The 22,386-nt window shown below is 35.9% G+C and overlaps 1 protein-coding gene across 6 annotated transcripts in view; it reads left to right on the plus strand.

Annotated features, from left to right (window-relative positions):
• Nucleotides 1-22,386, plus strand: part of LOC131038963 (SCAR-like protein 2) — a 70,036-nt gene that overhangs the window by 30,573 nt on the left and 17,077 nt on the right. The window contains exon 1 of one of the 6 annotated variants that reach the window (XM_057971589.2): nucleotides 11,074-11,424. The exons of the other annotated variants lie outside the window; for them this stretch is intronic. Within the exon in view, the coding sequence (XP_057827572.2) occupies nucleotides 11,359-11,424 (66 nt within the window). The 5' untranslated portion in view covers nucleotides 11,074-11,358. Of the gene's footprint in view, nucleotides 1-11,073; nucleotides 11,425-22,386 lie in introns of those variants that run through there. 6 annotated transcript variants of the gene reach the window in all.

Below are 22,386 nucleotides of genomic sequence, written 5' to 3' on the forward strand. Positions count from 1 at the left end.
AGGGTGAATTCTGATTCTTACTAAACTCTATTTTTTGTGTTTGAGAAAGATAGAGACAAATGCAAGATAGAAATTTTTTCCAGACTCCAGATGAAGATTTTTGGGTTGTTTGAGTCTTTCACAAATACCAGAGAGTCATTTGAGCTTAGTGATTTGCTAGCTATCCAACATGTTCTGTCAGGCTAGCATAATTTTGGAAAGACGTTTGAGACTTTGAATGATATTTACTATAACACATTAATAATTGTTATATGACCGATGTTCAAGCATTCAAATTGCAGAATGAAATTTTTGGTGATGTTAGTTTGATGTTTGGATTCTTATGTAGGCAGTTTCAAAATAATTTGCAAAATGCTAAGATATCGAATTCGTGCACTAGAGGTTGGAATCTAGTTCGGGTGCGAACTGGAATTGGGTACGGGTTGGGTTCGCACTTGGGTTCGTCCTGGGTGCGGTTTGTGTGCTCAAATTCCCAATGATAGTAGACAATGACGATGGTAGTGGAAGGTAATGCGCTCTCATTGCAGCCTTGATGGCCTACGATTTCAATCATGAAATTTTGTTTTCCTGTCACCAATTTTGCAAGGTCAAAAATATATAATATTTAAAAATATGTCAACAAATAAATCTATATGCTAAACTAATTATTATGTAGACCCTATTTTCCAAAAGAAATTGTATTATTATGTTTAATATTATTACATGTTTGGTCAAAATGTATTATTACTTTTAATATAAGCGCAGAACTATTGATTAATTAATTTATTTAATATTTATTAATTTTTTAGTTTTTTTAATAAATTCATTTATATATTTTTTGCAAGCGAGTTTTTGGAATACAGACTGTGTGAATTTTTTGATCAACATTTCGGATCACACTCTGTCATATATATATATATATCAGTACCCGTACCTGTACCCAAGGAAAAAAATTGTCGTACCCACATACTCGATTTTGCATCCGTACCCGCACCAATACCCAAATTAGCAACTTAGGCAAAATGTTTAGATTTGTGGTCATTAAAGATTGCAGAAAATAATTTCAATCACAAGTGAAATTCAAGAGCTGTGATGTTAATAGCTACACCAAAACATGATAGCCTTCCTGAAGTTTACCCCAATTCTACAAACATCTACTCTGGGTGACAACATAATATTGTGTAGCTTGGGGTGATGTTTAAAACACTTCCAGTTTGCTTGACATTGTTTTCTTGGTGGATTTCCTAGAAAAAGTCTTTTGAGTTTGAAAATCCAATTAAACAACTTAGAGTTCAAAACTTATTGCATTTGGTTGAGTGTTGTTGCTAAGCCTAGATCACCTTTTTAGATATTTCAACAGATATATAGGATGACGATGCACTTTAGCAAGGTTGTTTGCTTTTAAGTTCTAAGTAATAGCTGACAAAATCTAATTTTGAAAATTATGTCTCATATTTTCTAAAAATTTCTTGTTATTCATATGTTTCAGACTTAAAAAGTTCCATTCTAATTAATTTTAAGAAGGCTTTTGAACATTTTTTTGTGACGAGTTTCATTTCAAAGGTGATAGTTAAATTTGGAAAGAAATGAGCACATTTTTTTTGTTTCATGTATTTTTAGTGTTAGGAAAATGGTGTCTCAACCTTGCAGTAATAAAAGGTTACTGTTGATAAATGAGCGTGGGGGCTTGCAAGGGGGTGGTGTACATTTCTTAAATTGCTATTAAGAGAAAGCATGTGCCTGACTTATATTGAGTTGAATGCACATTGACTTTATGTATCTTTGTCAGGAAAATGGTGTCTCAACCTTGTTGATGTGTTTTTTATGCACTTCATACAAAAAATAAAATACCAAGGTATATCTTATCCTCTTTTGAACAAAATCTCCTCAAATGCTGAACTAAGTGATCACTTGAGGTGACTCCAAGATTCCAAATGTCAGGGCTTGACGTGTGGATAAGCTCAATAGTTTGATGTGATATTGTTGGAATCACAAGGGGGACTTACATTTATACTTGAATTCTTGCTTGAATGCGATTGGAATGTAGAAATTTACTTTATTTGAAAAAAACGATAAAAGGGATTGAGGGTTTAGAGAAATCTAATCTACTCCTAAGATCAATGGTAGCATTGGATCATGCTTGGATGGACACATTCCTCAAACTGGGCTTTTGCTTCATCATGTTGCCAACAAAGACAAAACTGATGCGATCTTCCAAGGTAAATGAAAGGTTTTCATATCATGAAGATTCATCCAAATACCCAATATACTGGCGCAACTTGAATAAACATATCTAGAATTGAACTTAGCACATCTTGATGTTTAGGCTAACTATGCACTGTAATTGAAAATCATCCAACCACAAGTAGTATGAACCAAGGAATCTTCAACATCCCACACATTACTCCATCACAATCAATGAACTTCATCTAGCATGAGTATCCGACAAGAAACCATGCAATATGTAGAAGAAACACCACTATCCACCATGAATTCAATGAGAAGGATATTTGTCAAGCTTGGCAATAATTTTTGCCTTCTCCTCATACTCTACTTTAGCTACCTAATGTCTATTGACCTTTACAAATGAGAGAGTGGAGCCTTATATAGTGCTGTCAATACAATTGAATGGCCATGATCCACATCAATGGCCAAGATTGAAAGATAGAAACCCTAATCAGGGTTTGTTATACCCATAACATAACATTTAATGCTTGACCAATGATAAAATTACAATTTAGGACACATGCCTAACATTGAATTCCGACCAATGAGAGAAGAGGTTAGGTAAGATAAACAATATTTGATGAAGTCACATGTGTCACTTGCTACACCCCTAAATGGGTTAGGTTTGTTGAACTTTGTGCCACCGCATGAGGTAGCTGTCCTCGTTGGAAAAGTCAAGTGCATCGAATTTGGACGCCTCGAGTTAGAATGATGTGATTGGGTTGAAGGTGACTAGACGCCACCTCATTATGTTCATGTTGCAGATCATCGCAAGTGTTTGTGATTTGGGTAATGTCTCTTGATACTCAACATTTCCAAGCTTGTGATGATAATCATATTGCTCAAGTCGACCCTCTAACCTTGTTTGATTCTTTTAACTTGTCTTGATTACTTTCACTTATCCTTCTTTATACTTGAGAATTCACCTTGAACCTTGCATTAGACCTTAATTCCTTCACTTGAAGCCTTCATCTTGGATTACCATCCTGTTGTACTGGCAACAATTCTTGGATTTTCTAAGGAAATTCAAGATAGTTGTAAAATTTCTTCCTTATTTGATTCTTACGCTTGCTACGTTGAGATGTTCCTTGATTTGCTATGTTGAAGTATGAATCTAGATATTGTAAGTGTTGCCCTCTTCATGTGGTGGAAAATTTCTTCATTCCATGTTCCACGTCCTCTATCCCTTGCCTGCATCAAACCTGGAAAAACAAGGAAAGAACCTTGAATTATGATGGTGAACAAAACCCTAAGTAAGTAAAAATGCAAAATACTCACAAAATTCACTTCATGAAGTCCATCAAAATCTGGAAATGACATTTTTCACTTGAAAAACTGGAGTTTCAGGTCTGGAAATGGTGATGTTTCTGGCCTGATTTTCTTCCTTTATAGGTCTGATTTCTCAATTTTGCAAGTCTGATTTCACCCTGATCTGCCTTTGGTCATGGATCTTGACCAGACAAGGAAAATGTCATGACTACTGTGGATTCGAGGCAATGAAGGAAGTAGTTGCTGATGACTGCTGTGGATTTTGGGCAGTGGGGGAAAAATTCTACATTGGCTGTGGATTTGAGGCAGTGAGGGAAGAATTTGACTTATGGTTTGGATTTTGGCTAGCAAGGGAAAGTTGCAAGGAAGGCTGTTGATTTTTTTTTTGGTGGGGGGAGGAAAAATGTGAGGATGGCCGTGGATTTTGGGTAGTAAAGGATTAAATCTTCCTTGTTGTTCAAGCTTGTTGACTTCAAGCACTTAGTTGATCAATTCACTTATCCTTCAATATCTCATTCAATTCACTCCAAGTCAAGGATTGAGCAAGTTCAACGTTTCATCTTCACTTCAAGGATCAATCTTGCCACATCCATACTTGAGGCTTAGATTTGAGGAACTCAGGGAAAAATCATATCTAGGCTGTGGATTTGAGCATGTAAAGGAAAGATCACTTTCTTCCACCTCGAGTTGACCACTTCATTGCTTTCACCAAGTGTAGAATGACTTGCTCATAAGGTTGACTTGGTGTTTTCTTTCTATTTGGTCATCACTTAGACCTTTGTTGATCCTCATCAAGCATATTATCTTATACATTTGATCATCACTTCTTTGATCGTTCCTTGCCTCCATGCTCTAACCTAAGGATGTCCACTTGCTTGCTTGACTGCTCATCATCCTTAAGACTCATATCACGACTTGACCTAAAGGTTGTATTGCGAACCATCACTTAATGATAATCTTGACTCTCACCTATTATTTGACATTCACTTATCACTTAAGCTCTTAGAGTTGCGAAGACTCCAAACTAGTCTAGAGGGGGACTTGACCGCCGTTGGACTTCTCGACTTGATCACATCTTGACGACAAAGGCATTGCATCCCCTCACAAGCAAGAGGTTAAAGACACCAAAACTACTGCCAAGCTAGATAACTAAGCTAAAACAACTATGCTAGAAAGCTAAAAAGTGGGGGTCCCCATTTGCAATGGGGTGATGTGTGGAAACGTCACAACAAACCTTACAATAATAAAAGGTTACTATTGATAAATGAGCGCCCTTGAAAGCCACATTTTATGTATAATTTATCATTGTAAATCTTTAGCATTTATAATTAGGTCATTGATCTAACTTTGGATATTTTGTGTGCTGTGTTTTCCCTAGAAGGAAACCCTATTTTATGAGGGCATTGTATTACAGCCAAGTATTGCGATGTATTTTGAGAGTCTGATTGCTGTTGAGTTACCTTTGGATCTTCGTTGGTGATACTTCTGTGAGAAGCTTGCTTTGCAAGTATATTGTAATCTATTTTTGATTTTTGAATAATATATTGGACAACTTTTGGAGTGTGGGGTTTTTTTGTCGAAAGGGTTATCCTTACATAAATCACTATGTTGTGGTATGTGTTGTCACAATTGTGGTGTATGTTGTCACAAACGTTTGCACCCTTGCTGAGTTATCAACCTAGCAACCTTGTGAAACACGAAAACAACTCCAAAGTGTGGGACCTTGCGCAAGGGGGTTGAATTTCTGGAGAACGCTGACTTATCCAGTTGTAGGTGTTGAACCAACCTAACACGTCAAATTCTACTCCTAAACCTACACTAACAACTTGCAGGAAAAAAGAGGCAAGAAAATGCATAAAGTAAATAGGTGATGCACCAAGGTAAGGGATGTCTTTTTCCTTGCCCCAAAATGACACCAAGAATCAATCAAAATATTCTGGAGATGCACAAACTTCAATTGCATGAATGACACCAAACGCATGTATGGAGGTTAGGGTTCGGTGAATGTCAAAAGTGTTAAAATATTCAATGTTATTAAACAATAGAGCGAAAGCTCTATATAAAGAATTTACAAGAGACGATGTTTCTAAAAGAAACAATTGTAAACTGAAGCTAAAAAATAGAAACTAACTAAAGACGACTAAGATGACTAAGATGACCATTAAAGAATTTGGAGAACTTATGGATAACACAAATTATCCACAAACTTTTGTAGATGAACATGACGCCCCAAAACAGACTGCAAGAAGCCACGATTTTTGAGGAAAAAATTGCCAAACCCAGAAACTGAAATTTACAAAGCATTCTTTTTCTTTTTTTGGAAAAAACGATAAAAACCCTAAGACAGGAACATTTTTGAGGATAAAATCAGGCAAATACCAACACGATTTTTGAGGCAAAAATTAAAAAAACGCTTACAATAATTATAAACCTTACAGAATAATTTTGAAGTTAAAATAATTATTAACCAAACAAAATATTTCTTTTTAGGATAAAAATTATAATACCCAATAGAATAATTTTTTTAGGATAAAAATTATTAAAACCCTCCCAAAATTTTTTGAGGGAAAAAGTTATTAAAACCCATCAAAATTTTTTAAGGGATTTTTTTTTAATAAAACCCATTAGAACGTCTCTAGGTGATCAAACAAAGAGGGAGATTGCGTGCCCTAGTCACATTGTTGTAGGGAGATGAAGACATTGAACAAGGCCCGATGCCACAAAGCCTTAGACTGCAAGTACAGAGGATCTGAAACCCTAGGTTGCAGGATGAGAAATACAAATGCGAGTTGCAGATCTGAAACACCATAATTGGGAATAGAAACCAGAAATCAGTGGGCACAAAAAAACAAAAGAAAACCTCCACGATCTTCAAACGCAGCACCCAAACTGCCCACGAACCCACAAAAAATTTGAATTATATCTCCAGAAGAGCCCATGAAATTTTGCAAAGATTTCAACAAAACCTTGAACAATTTATAAAAAATCGAAAAAACAAATTTCTGGAAAACATTCTAGATAAGAAGAGGTTACAATTTTTTTCTCAAAAAATTCACCAAATTTTATGAAATCCCATTGGCTCGCTCTGATTCCATGTTAAATTATTCGATGTTATTAAACAATAGAGTGAGAGCTCTATATAAAGAATTCACAAGAGACGTGTTTCTAAAAGAAACAATTGTCAACTGAAGCTGAAAAAATAGAAACTAATTAAAGGCGACTAAGATGACTAAGAAGACTAAGATGACCATTAAAGAAACATTATAATACTTATAAAAAGGGAAGAAGATTTCCCACAGGTCACTCAAAAACAAGTTAACACAGCATATATGTGAGAGAAAGCCACAAAACGAACATTTATATTGAAGGTAAGAAAACATACACAACATGCATAAGTTGAAGAGAGGCAAGAATGATGATTTCAATTCATTCTCAGGCCAATGACCAAACTTACAGTTGCAGAAATGCAAGAAAATATACAAATCTTCAAGAGAAGTGAAAGAGTAGAAAGTAGCTCAAGCTAGTAGGAAGATAACCCTTTCCAATGAGGCTTTATAGCCTATTTATAGCAATTTGGTCGTAGAGAAGAAACCAATGGCGAAAGAGGGGAAACCCTGACTCTAGCGTGTCCAGGAGAATGTCAATTTGGGAAGATGGGAAGTGGCCGAATTTGACAGTAGTGTGCGTGCAAGAAACCATACAATAACTTGACAAGGCAATCCCAAGAAGAAAAGTACTTCTAGAAGGTAGATTGCTTGACAATTCAAGGTTGGAGCACATAGACCTGACATGAAACCCATCAAGCAACCATAAATAGGCATGGCTTCGACTTCATTTGATGGTAACCTGCAAAATACAATAAATGTGCTCTTGTAGCCCCCTGAATAAAAGTAGACAAGTTGTAGGAATTGGTGAAGCATCAAGATCTTTAATTGTCGATCACACCATCTGGAAGTCTTGTTGGTCATCGAAGATGGGATGTCGGGCCTTCAGGAAAACGTTGCTATGGACGAGGAATCAGGAACCTCGGAATCTGAAAAACGGAAGGGATGAGAGGCAGATAGGAGAGGGATTTTGGGTTTCGAGGAAATGGTTTTACACTTTGCCAAAAGAGTAAGGGTTAGACTTGTTTCTCAAAAATCAAAATCCGACAAAGGAAGGGATTTCATATTTTAGGGTTCGAGGAAGTGGTATAACACTTATTAAAAGATTAAGGGTTAGACTAGTTACTTGAAATTCGAAATCCAACAAAGGAAGGGATTTTGTATTTCGAGTTTCGGTGAAATGGTCTAACGCTTACCAAAAGAGTAAGGGTTAGACCAATTCCTTGAACTTCGAAATCCAATAGAGGAAGGGATTTTGTATTTCGGGGTGGGGAAACGGTTCAACGCTTACCAAAAAAGTAAGGGTTAGACTGATTCCTTGAAATCCAAAATTGGACAAAGGAAGGATTTTTGTATTTTGGGTTTCAGGGAAATAGTTTAACGCTTACCAAAAGAGTAAGGGTTAGACTAGTTCCCTGAAATCCAAAACCTAACAGAGAAAGAGTTTTCGTATTTCGGGGTTCAGGGAAACGGTGTAACGCTTACCAAAAGAGTAAAGGTTAGACCAGTTCTTCAAAATCTGAAATCCGACAAAGGAAGGGTTTTTGTAATTCGGTGTTCGGGGAAATGGTCTAACGCTTACCAAAATCTGAAATCTGACAAAGAAAGGGGTTTTCGGATTTCGGGGAGGAGACCGGCTAACTCTTGCCAAAAAGGTAAGGGTTAGACTGGTTCCCTAAATCTTGAAATTTGACAAGGAAGGGAATTTCGGGCTAGTGTGTTAATGCATGATAGCCTCGGTAAGATAAATGATTGAATGAGAGATAAATGAAGCCTCTCATTCAATCATCCATCCTATCGATAAACTATGATGAAGACTTCAAGCTATTGTTCCTTCATTTGATGATCATTCTTCAATTTGTATATATTCAACCATACTTGCAAAGTTCGACCAATGCTTAACTACCGATAATCATCGGTTGTAAATCTCATAGCACAAAATACCGATTGGTATCGGTTTACATTAAAATGTATGCACTCCGATTAATATCGGTTAAACATATTAACTGTGAACACCGATTGTTATCGGGCTTAACCAATGCACTCCGATTAATATCGGTTAGTATATTAATTGTGAACACTGATTGTTATCGGGCTTAACTAATACATACCGATTAGCATCGGTTGTCTTGCATATGATAGACACACCGATTAAGTATCGGGTGGTTTGTTAATTGATATACACCGATTGTTAAATACTATGATAATTCAAAAGGCGCGATCAAGTAATATCTTGATTGGTCATGTCTAATAGACATGACCGGTCAAGGTATTGCTTGATCCTCCTTGCATACATATATATATCAATCGACATTTGTGAGAAGGACATTGAAATCGATAAATGCTCCTCTCATCTGCAACATACAAGACTATAATCAGATTTATCATATTAAAGATATAACACATATTTGAAAGAAAAGATAACCTTGAATATAACTTGCATCTTGAATTGAGAATTGAATAACATTTACATAGTGGACTTCGGGAGGGGGGAAAGATGCAAGGATGAAGGGAGAGTGCCTGAAATCCGACCCATGACAAAAGAACACAAGCATTTTCCTGATTCCCTAACTTGGTGCTTGATCAACAGGGGCATTGTTGGTCCATGGAACATATCTCTAATCGGTTCTCGCTGCTGGACCAAGGGTGTCATAAAATGACAACAGTTTGCATGCTATTTATGTTTATTTTTGTAACTATTATAAAGATTTGAAAAAGTTTGCATACCCTCCTCTCAAGTTTAGTGTAGGAAGTTGTTCGGCTGCCTTAATTTCCTTTCATTTAGGAAAGATGCAGTGACTAAAGAACATTGTCATCCATAGTGAAGTTGATTGTGTTTAAGTGCAGATACCCAACCAGTCTTAAAGGTGGGGTAGATGTAGACAATAATTTTATTGACACATACTTTCCTATGTTAATAACTGCAAAGCAGGCATTAAGTATGGTAATTACTGTTCAAATGTGTAGTTTATTTGTGACCCTTGATTTACTATCTAGATAAATAATGGGTTTTCAAGGTCTCATATGTAATAGTCTAAGTCACAAGGTTCGAATTCGAATTCGAATTCAACAACCATGAAATTCGGATGAAATTCGACAAGGGAAAAATTTGAAAAAAATTTGGATAAAATTCGCCTTCTATAATTTTGTTTATTTTAAATATATGTACACTTCTAATAAATTATCAGAATAGCGACACTTGTTGGAGAAAATCCGAGGGCGACCCAACAGTTGTAGACACCCATGACCCAATAGATACAAAGCATATACAAAGAATACCCACGACCAGCTGAGTTGTGTTTAGAGGCAGATAGCAGTGCTTTATAGAGGAAATTCGATTAAATTCAATTTTTTTAATAGAATTTTGAAATTCGATTAAATTCGAACCTCATCCATGAAAATCGCCGTATCCTGTGACTTAGGTAATAGTCAAATGCCATACATAACACATCCTTCCCTATTTGCGTTTGCTGCACTTATTCAGAATTCTATAGTCAAAAGAGATGATAGGGTATAGTGTATGAGTTAGGCCTGAACATATTGGACACTGTGTAGATTAGGGTTATGATTTTTGGAGATATCTGTATTTCCAGATTGTGTGTGATTTTTGTAGACGAGGATTATATATGTGTGATAAGTGCCTAAGTTTCCTATTCAAGCTTTTTATTATAATAAGTAGCTATATGTTTCAACTCTGGAGGTGGGGATCATCTAGAATAATTATCACTTGTAAATTGTCATGTTACATTTTACAATGATAATGATGATATTGATTTTAACTGTCTCGTAAGATAGTCAAGATCTGCTGAATCTATGAAGAAATTTTGATTCATACCTTAAATATTCATATCTATAAGTGAGCATATTGAAAAATATTACCACAGTAACTGCTTTTTGTTCTCATATATTGTTATGTTTTAAAAGCTATTTAATGCTGCAATACTTTATAAAGTTATTGCTGATAATTATAAGTTTATGGTATATCAACATAAAGTGTATTTTGGACTTGCCAATATCATGGTGTTATAAGTAGATTAAAATATATGTTGTGTAAAGTTAAAGTGCCATGTGAGGTGCTATAGGAGTTAATATAATAGCGATATTAAAAGTTCTTTGAAGTTAAAGAGACATCAACTGCAGAATGTTATAATTTTTTGTACATGTTTCATGCATACAAACATAATTGAAGAAGGCCTACTATAGTGAGAAAAAATATATTCAATTTGTTTATTGCTTATTGTGTGTACTCATTGCTATTTTTTTTGTAACTAACAAGCTCATTAATGATTATAGTTTTACACATACGGAGGTGGTTCCTACAATATGGTATCAGTGCATAAATTGAGGTTGTGAGGAGTGCTGAGATGCATTAAAGCTCGAGTTTGAAGAACTATAGGGTCCATCATTTATTGCAATTTTCTTATTATCTATTATAGGTAGAAGAATTTGGCTTAAGGGAATAAAACTCATATGGTTGATATGTGGAGACGGAGTAAATACATGGTTGGTGCTCTGGTGAATATGAGATAATACATCACGTTACTTGAAGCATCACCTAAGTTATTTTCTGCTTTTATAAAAGGAGTGTCAGTTTTTTATGCTTACAAACAGGGAGACTCTTTTTAGACAGGAACATGCTAGACCTTTATGACTTTTAATTTTATATATTTGTTTCATTTTTGTTTGTGGCTAACATATCTTTGGCAAGCAATTGTTGAGATGAAGATGGTGTGGATTTCAATTGTACAAGCTCAATTGTAACTTGCCTTGACTGCTTCAAATGCTGAAGAAGAAATACTTTGCCGTGAAAAATTATGAGACTGAATTGAAGAAGCAGTTTAGAATTGTAAATTCTCGTTTTTATCTTTTCTATTATGTTAAAAACTGAAAAAGATTTAAGGTTTATATTAATGATTTAATTGCTTGGAAATACGAAAGATACAGAAGTGTAATATTATGAGAACTTCCTTTCAGAGATCTAGGCACTATACCACACCAATAAATTCTCATAGCATGGTATAGTTACATTACAAGACACTGCCTCCACAAACCTAAAAACTTAGAACCACTTCCAAAAAACATACTCACACATAAAAGCTTTTCTATAGCTAATTTTTATTTTAGCTTTGTGTTCTTTTGCTTGTGAGATGATTAGATTTTTAGTTTTAAACCAAAAAAGCATAAAAAGACTAAGTACACTGATTAACATGATCAAACAATATAAACACCTTATGGACCTAGAAAGATGGTCCCAATCAACCCTCGAAATTCCTTGTCAATAGGTGTCTTGTAAATGGTTATTATAGAAGCAAATTATCTATGAGAACCATACCAGCCCCTCTCCTTGAATTGCTTGTTTTAAAGTAATTGTAGTTTTAGATGTTGCAATATTCAAAGTCGTCCTTATGTGGCATTTTCAGATGACAATTTCTTCTAGTGAATCTGATATTTCAACTACACCTCAGTAATCAAAATTTTCTCAAGCTTTTATTGCACTATGGAATGTACTTTGTGATTGATCGTAGGGAAGGAATTGATGGAAATGTAGTCACATTGTTTAACCCTTGTTAAATTGAACTGCATTGTCAAAACCTTCTAACTTGCTTATCCACTTTGCTTGTCCTTCTGTCAAGGTCTTTATGACAAGTAAAGAATTCGAGGCTTTGATTGTCTATCCAAATAATGAAGTGTTGTCCCAACAAATACTTTTGACTTTTCTACAAAATGCATAAGAAGGAATTCTTTGGATCCTAAATGCTTAGTGATTTCACCCTGTGTTTTAGTTTTTTTACTTTAAAAAGGGTTTGGCCTCTGCTTTTGCCTGATAATTGCGCAAAAACAACTGGGAGTATAAAGCTGGACCTAACTACCTTTTTTGGTTAGAAGGTAGCTGCAGTTGCTTCTATCCATTTGAATTGGTCTTTTGAAGGGCTGCCATGAGGCCTGAATAATGTTTAGACAGATTATTTATACAAATTCCACAGCCCATTATTGCATTTCAATCAAGTCATTTTTTAGAGTGATTCTCAAGGATGTTTTGTATCTGAGTAGAGTTTTGAAAGCTTTCTTAGTATTCATGTCTCCTAAGTACACAAGCTCACTCTGCAAAATCACATTTTGATTCTTTGCAAATAAAGAATTTTGGTGCAAAATTCATAAAACAATTTTGAAGTGGTTCAAACGACCTTCCCTAGTTTTGTTGTGGAAAAGAATATCACAAGTGAAAACTAGAAACATATTTCTTAAATAGAACTTGAAAAGTCCTCTCACTAGAGCATTGGTTAGCTAAAGGCTATTACTTGAAATCCAAAGTGGCCATGATTTTTTTCCAATGTTGTGTTGTGTTAGTTACTTTCTACACCCTTATTTAGTGACAACCAGTTGAAAATCAATCTTTGCAAATACAGCTGCACCCTTGAATCCAACAGGTGGTTCATCAGTTTTCTTAATGTCAATTCTAAGTTTTCAATATGGTATCAAAGCCATGGTGAAGGGAAGCTGAATATGTAGCAGGTTAAGGCATAGGGATGACATTTGATTAGTAATGACAGGAATTGCTTCTCAAAATACACTGAGAAATTGAAAGGGCTTTTGATCCAGGAAAACTAATTTTTTTAGGGTTTTGCTGCTTCACATGTGGAGGAAGAATGTAGCTGTACAGACTTGTACAAACTGCCACAACAAATCATAGACTGCTACAGTGAATCATATAGATTACTATAATGATTTACTAAAGGCAAGAAAAGAATGTGGTTAAGCAAAAGTGAGAAAAGTCAGTTTCAATAGTCTGCATATGGTGTATAACTTTGTTTTGACATTCAAATTTGGAGAAGTCTTTTTTCTAAAATTAATGAGGCACGATTCATCCATATGTAAAACTGGAACATTGCCATCTTAAGAGTTTGATCTCATTTAAGACCATTTGGTATGAGTCAATTAGCTGCGGTGGCAACTGACAGATTATTGTGAAGTCATATAGATAATTTTACAAAATCTTTCAAACATGAGGTGGATGTTCCAGTTATCTTTCTTTGAAGTCCATGCTTGGTAGGGCAATATTTAAAATGTTTTTTGTGACATAATGATTTAAGAATTGTCTCTGAATTAAGTGCTTATGCATCCTAGGGAAAGAACAAATGGCAAGGCAAATAAAGGCATCATTAGAGCACCATGAAGGAAAATAAGCTCCTGCAACCATGAATTCAAGATGGGAAAAAGTTTCAATTTGCATGCTTGTACTACAAATGAACAAATTGTGTTTTATTCTGAATAAAATCATATTTGTGATGATAAGATTTACATTCTTGCTTCATCTGTATACTAAATGGTGCAGCCTAGAAAGTAGATAGAATTTTGGCTAGTTATGTTTGTAGTGAAAGGCCTTAATGATTTTAATTTTCATGTCATCTTGTTTGCAGAGTACTAAGTCATTAGAAGTTTCTGTAATCATGAAAATTATTGTTCTATGATCCAAATCATGCTTATAGATCTATCTTTGGGGATATTTTGGTTTGGGTTTACAAGTAGCATGCAAAACATAGGACAATAGTTCTCAAATGTAGAGGATTTCAAAAACTTCTAATGGCATTAATCATGGTTTCAATGTGGTTGTATCTAGATATCTTGCTGTAGAATTAAAAATTTACAAATTCTTTAGGCTTTGTACACCTAATTCCTTCAGAGTTTTTCTGTTTGTGTTCATGTGGATCATATGAATTGGTTGTGGCATTAAGCAATAGGTCACTTGAATTTTGCAGCTTTTGGATTGATTATGATTCATAGATCACACTGCGTGTCTCCAAGGAGTGGTGTTTACCGATGCTGTTTTCTCAGCAAGTATGATAGGGATATTTTGTTAATGCATGATAGCTTCGGTAAGATAAATGATTGAATGAGAGATAAATGAAGTCTCTCATTCAATCATCTATCATATCGATAACTATGATAAAACCTTCTAGCAATTAATTCCTCCTTGATAGCCATTCTACATTTGCATATAAATAACCTATTCATTGATAATCATACTATGTATTTTGTTTATGTTCATTGATTAATAAATCTTGTATTTAAATTTATATCGATTAACATAAATAATGATAAATAAATGATTAATCAAAACACCGATTAATATCGGGTTGCATATGATATATCGGGTGGCATTATAATAAAAGGTTACCGATAGTTATCGGGTGTTAAGCCTACACCGATAGTTATCGGTTGTTAAGGCTAACATGCCGATAACTATTGGCTGTTAACATTGTGTGAACACCGATAGACATCGGTTGTTATGATACTTCCACACCGATTGGTATTAACATTGAACATGCATTTGTTTAGTATAAACAAAGAGGCACGATCAAGTAATGTCTTGATCGGTCATGACCGATCAAGGCATTGCTTGACCGTACCCCATTTGTAATATACTTATATTGAGTGGCATTCGTGAGATACGATATAGAATATATTAAATGCTCCTCACCTGCCACAAACAAGAAGATAGTCAGATTCATACATTGAGGCTATCATAGTTTTAAAACTCGTGGACTCGCCACGGACTCGCCACGGACTCGCGAGTCCATGGGAGCCACGAGTCGACTCGCCAAGACTCGCCGAGGCGAGTCCTGGCGAGTCCATCTGAAAGACTCGCGAGTCTTGTGCAAGGACTCGCGCGAGTCTTTTGCATGGACTCGCGAGTCTTTCAGATGGACTCGTGCGACCTAGAGAAAATGTCATGCAAGCTTTAAAATTGAGTTTAACATGTGAAAAAATTAGGTCTTTCCGTCAGGATTCATATCTGGAATATAACATTTAAGTATAAGTGACATTTCCTTTTATCTTTCTTCTTTCTTATACTTTAAGTTATATTCCATATATACTGTCAGGATGTTTGAGAGTGGTTTCGGACCTCCAGGAGTTATAATGCAAAATCTAGTTTTTGGAGGATTCTTCAATTTTCCAGACTTAGTCAGATTTCAGGATTAGGAAGACATTCCAGACTTAGCCAAATTTCAGGGCATTTGAAGATCAAGATGACATTCCAGACTTTAAGTTATATTCCATATATACTGTCAGGATGTTTGAGAGTGGTTTCGAACCTCCAGGAGTTATAATGCAAAATCTAGTTTTTGGAGGATTCTTCAATTTTCCAGACTTAGTCAAATTTTAGGATCTTTCGGCGATGCCCCTTGACCCCAACTTGGGGGCGTTGCCCCGAAACCCCCGTCGAAAAATATGGGGGGAAATTGCGCCGATGGAAGTAGGGAAAATTTAACCTCCGAGTCTGATTAGGCTCCATATAAAAGCATAATTAGCATTGAAGAAATCTTGGTATTATACATTTTAGAGTTGAAAGTTTGAAACTATGAGTATGTGACATGTGTAATGTTTCAATTATGGCTCTTATGTTCTCTAAATGCATTAATTTCTTTATGTTTTTTTGTAAAACTACGGTTTTTTTTTTTGCCGAGTCCTTGCCGAGTCTTTCACGAGTCTTTCACGAGTCCGAGTCCGAGTCCAAATTTTTGGTTTGCCGAGTCCGTGGCGAGTCCGAGTTTTTCAACTATGGAGGCTATAATATATACAAGAAGATTAATTTAATAGAATATAACTTGCATATTGAATGTAAATTGAACATCATTTACATATTTTTTAGAGGAGTGATCTGTTGAGAGAAAACAGTTGTTTGCAAATAGTTTATGTTGACTTATATGGTGGTCCTGTGGACAGATTCATAATCTTAGTTTCTAAGCACATCTTAAAGTATACTAATTATATTCTTAGGCAGCAAAAAAAAACATGATACTTAAGAAGCATGTACTGACTGCAAATTGAATCGCACTTGGATGTTATGCTTGGTCTCATATGCTAGATGAGTAGAGGAAGATATTGGCACATCTTTGTTATTTATGGTGAGAAGTCTAAGGCAATACATTCAAATGATCTCACTTTCTAAAACAGTCACTACTTGTAGATGTAATCTTTGAAGATAAGTAACTATCCTTCCACAAGTGTACCTCCCACCCTAGTATTTATGATGCTTTTCTAGCTATTGTTAAATATTTAACCATATCAAATGTTTTTAGTGCGCTCGGGTCTCCTTAAGATGTTTGTTCTACACCTAACTGGGAACTAAAGAGTATTTAGGTAGCAAGCTCAGATGCTAGTTATGTGATGTTGCCTAATTTTTTCCCCTCCCCATAAAATTTTTGATTTATATTTCATCTTGGAATTCAGGTGTATTATTCTTATGTCTTGGTGCTTGTACACTTTCATAAAGTCCTTGTACTCACCCAGACTCTCGCACTTTCACTTATACTTTCTATATATTGGCTTTTCCATTTTAAATGTGTCAGGTTTTTTAGTTTTAAAGTGTGTTGGGTTTTGGTTGCAAACCTTCATCAGACCCTGGCAATCCTTCATGTACTTGGCCAAATAGTCCCTAAACTTCTTACTTGAATTGTTTTTAATCATTGTTGGACTTCATCCCAAGTTCAGACTTCGATACAGTTTCTTAATCTCATCGGAGCCTGACACTTAAATTCATACTTCAACATTTCACTTAGTTCTTATCTTTTGGCTTTGAAGTTTCGAAGTCCAAGTTCTAAGTCCCTTGTCGGAGTACGACAACCAAACTTGAATTGGCCTTTATGATGATCCTTATGTTCAAGTCTTATGTCAAAGTCCAAGTCTGTAAAGTTTTAAAACAAACGTCGAACTCCGACGTGGTTTTCTAACCATGTCAATGTCCGATTGTTCAAGTTGTTGTCAGAGCAAGGAACAAAGAAGACCAAAGTAACAAAATGGAACAAAGGAAAAACCGGGCCGTGAAGAGGTTAGGAAAACTTGTTGGACTCCGATGCAATTGCCTAATTGTGTCGGAGCTTGACCATCTAAGCTGCACTCCAAGCACAAGGATAATGAAGGTAAAGATTACACTTGGAAACTTAAAGAAAAAGTAGATCGTGGATAAGTTAGAAAAGCTTGTTGGACTCCAATGCTCCATCTTGAACTAAATAGGGACCAATATAGATGAGGAAAGAATATGGCACAAAATGGGAGTTAGAAGCAATTTTAAAACCTTTAGTGGAGTCCGATGCTCATTCCTAATTGAAAGAAGCAGTGATAAAGTTAAAGGGAACAACTTTTGTTAAGCGGATGGGTGCCACCTATTTGGCAGGTCAAGTGCAGAGTTAGGTATGGAACCCGTGAGGGAAATGACGTGGAGAAATGTCAAGCATTTTGGTTTTGTTTGGTGTTCTTCCATGTAATAAGGTCATTTAAGACCATGTCATGTGGGTTGGAGTCCATATTAGGTTGCTAGGTGTGTTGGAGTGTCAAGATGCACAAGTTGTCCATTTTGCTAAAAGTTGTCAAATTTGCAAAACATGGAATATGAAGAGTCATAAGTTGTAAATGAGGGAAGTTGGATAGTTGTAACTCAAAATGTAGTTGAGAACTATTGGTAAATGTTTAAAGAAGCCTTGGAAGGTCGAACATAGGGAGAGGTGGTTGGAGATGGTGATTATTGAAAATCTTGAAATTGGAATGATAAACATATCTCTGTTTTTTGCAAATCTGAACATTACCCTGCTGTTTCTTTGCATTGTACGTGTTTGTATGAATTGATATTGATTTGGAAATGATTGGGGATGAAATACCATCAAATCTACTTTCTTTTCCTTTTTGTTTCACTCAATTTCATTGAGTTTTGAGGAAGTTATGAACGTTTTAGTGGTTACCATTTCCAGATTTTCCCTGTAACAGTCCTGTTGCAGCGTATTGTACGGACCTGTATTGGCTTGAAACCAGTGGGAAAAGATGGATAAATGAATCTAGTTTCATTTGCTTTTGGTTTTGTTCAATTTCATGAAGATTTGTAGAAGTTATGATCATTTTTGTAAGTGCAGGTTTGAGTCTGCCTTAGGGTTACCAGTTCTGGGAAAAATGGCATCTCTCTTATTTCCACCATTGGATTTTGACAAAAAATTGAGGAAAGGTCTGTAATAAGGTCCTTTTCAATCTCACCAAAGCGATTGGCCTAATTCTTTGATTTGTGAAAGTTATAGATGACTGTTCTTTTCTTTTGCATGCATGTTTGTCTAATTAAGCCTAGTCAATAAGTAGAACAGTCAAGTTGTGAAGCATTCCATACAAAGAACCCTACCCTGATTTTGGGATATGTTCAATAATGGCCAAGTGGGTATCTGAAACAAGTTTTCTTTTCTGGAGATTGGTTGGGATTGAAACGTTATGTCTAAAAATGCCCTTTTGAAAGGCTACAAGCAAGAATGAGAGTTTGGGAAGGAAAACCCACCAATTGGTGATAAAGGGTTTGAAAGAGTGATTGTTTGTAAGTGTTTTGTGGTTGTCCACCCCTGCTCTGCGTCAAGTTGTAGGAGGCAACACAACCAGAAGCGAATGCACAATGTTGTCTGTAATTCAACTAGATAAACTCATCAGTAGCAGCTATCACAAATAGGAGATGATGCTATAGGGCAAAGGGAACGATAGCTCGACCTTAGTGCTGTTATGAACCCCCTTTATAATGATCTGTATTTTTATGTTTGGGAGACTCGTTTAAGTTATATTGTAAGTAACGATTCTTTAAAAGAATCAGCTTTCAAGAAGTTATGGACAGTTACAAAAGTTAGAACTGAAAGGGCTTCTTGGAGATCTATAAATAATCAAAAGACATTAGAAAGCCCATATTTTTGTTCCCCCTTATGTGTTGACATATGAGTGAGACTCGATCAGAAGGAGGCACTTTTATTCTATGAAAGGGAGAGAGCAAAAAATTTTCTGCTTTAGACATAACCTTTGTACAAGGGCAGGGTAGTCTTTGAGCTATTTGTTTTTCATCAGAAAAAGGAGGCGACACGACCAGAAGTAAATGCACAATGTTGTCTACAATCCAACCAAATAAACTAATTAGCAGTAGCCAACACAAATAGGAGATTATGCTACAGGACAAAGGGGATGATAGCTCAACCTTAGTGCTATTATGAACCCCTTTATAATTATCTGTATTTTTATGTTTGGGAGACTCTTTTAAGTTATATTGTAACAATTCTTTAAAAGAATCAGTTTTCAAGAAGTTATGGGCTGTTACAGAAGTTAGAACTGAAAGGGCTCCTTGGAGATCTATAAATATGTAATCAAAAGACATTAGAAAGCCCATATTTTTGATCCCCCTTATGCTTTGACATATGACTGAGACTAGATCAGGAGGCACTTTTATTCTTTGTAAGGGAGAGCAGAAAATTTTCTGTATCAAACATAATCTTTGTACAAGGGCAGGGTAGTCTTTGAGCTATTTGTTTTTCATCAGAAAAAGGAGGAAACATATATATTAAAATTTGTGTGTTTATGTGTATACCCGTTGACTGCAAGTTAATCTTTGAGTTTTCGCAGTTGTTCTTTGGTGCTTTCTTGTTCTATTAGATTATGCATATGTTTACTACGGAATCTTGAGTTCTAGGCTGTTCATATATCTGAAGAGGAATTACTGATTCTTTCTCTTGTTTATCATTCCTGGGGCATGAGTGGATAATTTGTGTTGTTTACCTTTGTTCCTTTAATCTTAAATCTCAATCGTATCTATAGCATGGTGATGCCTAGATGTTAGTTTGCCTTTCCCGCTTTCTCATTAAAAGCGTGGCCGAGAAATATTAAATTATATCTTATGAGGGAGCTGTACCTCTTAAATTCAAAGAAAAATCACTAATTTGATAGTGATTTCTCCAACTGTCAGTTGCAGTTTGTCTTTACACCTAGGCTAAATCAAGTCAAATTATTGTTTATTCTAAAATGACAAATTTGTACACTAACATGTAGACACTCAAAGAACTCAATGGCAAGCTCATGTGTACTTGTGATCCTTAGACTTGTCAAGAGGGTTGTGGTAGGCTTGAGTTGGGAGAATGCCATTGACGATGGGGATTACTATTTTATTGAAAAAGGGAGTTGGTTTCTCCTACTGTAATATCCCCAACTATTTTTTTTATTTTTAAACACAACAAACACTTCAAGCACCCGTTAAGGTTAGGAAAGATAATCTCAATGTTGCTGAAAGTAACCCTTTCCACCTTTTGATCACCGAGAGCCCAATCTGGGAGGGTGAGAGCATACAGTGTTGAGGGGATCGTTAGATGCTTGAAAACTGAGATTGATTACAAATTTGGGCGGCAAGCGAGCCCCTTCCGCTTATTCAGCGGGAGATGGAAACTTAGAAATTTCTTGGCGGCAATCTGCCAGGAACAAACCAAACACTGAAAATGACAATCACACTCTACCACTTATGCAGCGGGAGGACCAGACATGAAAATTATTATCAACTCCACCGCTTATTCAGCGGGAGGACAACAATACATTCGACTCAACTGCTTATTCAGCGCGTGGACAATTACAAACCGAAATTACAATCACTGAAGGCAGCTAGGCCAGCCTCTTCCACTTGTGCAGTGAGAATTACATAGAGGAAAGCAAACTGAAACCGCTAATCGTACTACCATTTAGCTTTACAATAAACATCACATAAGATAGAAGAGAATAAGAAGATCCAATCAGTCACCATGAATCACAACAAACTATGGAAAGCCACACCAACAAAGCCCAAACAACACTAGAGACTTGTACACACCCAAAAACTAGAATCGCTAAACACAAAACCACCGAAATCTCCTCCCACACAAGCACACCAAACACCAAAGGTGCGGCCAGCAAAGGAAGGTACGACTAGCAAGGAAAGTACGACCAACAAGGAAAGCCACACTCTTCACCAAAAATCGCGCCCTCCAGAGGAAGAAGACGCCACACACTCAGCTCTCCAACAAAACGCTATCCACAGGAATCAAACCAAGCAATCCAAGATCGAAGCACAACTAGGAGTGATGTCTCACACTCAAATCTGTAAAGAGCCCCAGGAGGTTTTCACCCTCGAAGTAGTTTGGAGTCAATCCTACAGCATAATAGTATAATTTTTATAATATCCCTCAAACGAGAGCCCAAAGCTCTTATTTATAACATTTGTTCACCAAAATTCAAAATCAACATCTCCAAATTCGCCCACATTACATGACATTTCATTTCACCCAAATGAGTGTTGCATTTCATTTAATTACACCAGCATATGGCCGCCCAAGATGTATTTTTCCCTCTCCTAGACAAGTCCTAGACAAGTTCGAACTTGTCCAAGGTCCACAAGTAATATCTCAAAATACTTTTCCCTTTTTTGACCCCTGACTTAGGAGAAATAATAAAATCTTATGAATAGAATATTTTTCCCTCTTTCCTAAGTCGTCCAATTTAATAATTGAATATTAAACTTGGACAAAGTATTGATATTTAATAAACCATTTTGCAGACCAAATGTCATAAAAATGTTAACTTAAGTCATTTTAATGATAAATGACCAAGTCCATTAAACTGCATTCTGAACTCAACTATGCTTGCCAGAAATAGAACTGAGTCACTGAGCCATCAAATAACTGCCAAAAATAGCCGATGTTGCTAGACTTGACTGAAACCCTAAAAAATTTCCACCCTTACTAAAAATAGTGACTCCCAATTCCGTTAGGGTACAAACCGGGGTCAACTGGTACTAAAAATAGTAAGTCCACTGAAGAGTAGTCAGATGAAGTTGCATGTCATATTGTCGGAAAACTCTCGAAAAGCCCAAAAAAATGTGCTATTAAGACCCTACTTACTAAAAATAGTAAGTATGCAAACCTCAACTGAACGCAATGCATTTACCATCACTACGAAGCACTCTGAAAACCTAGAAAAACTCCACAATCAGGAATCCTAGACT

The sequence above is a fragment of the Cryptomeria japonica genome, chromosome 7, assembly GCF_030272615.1.
Source record: "Cryptomeria japonica chromosome 7, Sugi_1.0, whole genome shotgun sequence".
In the NCBI taxonomy this organism is placed as follows: domain Eukaryota; kingdom Viridiplantae; phylum Streptophyta; class Pinopsida; order Cupressales; family Cupressaceae; genus Cryptomeria; species Cryptomeria japonica.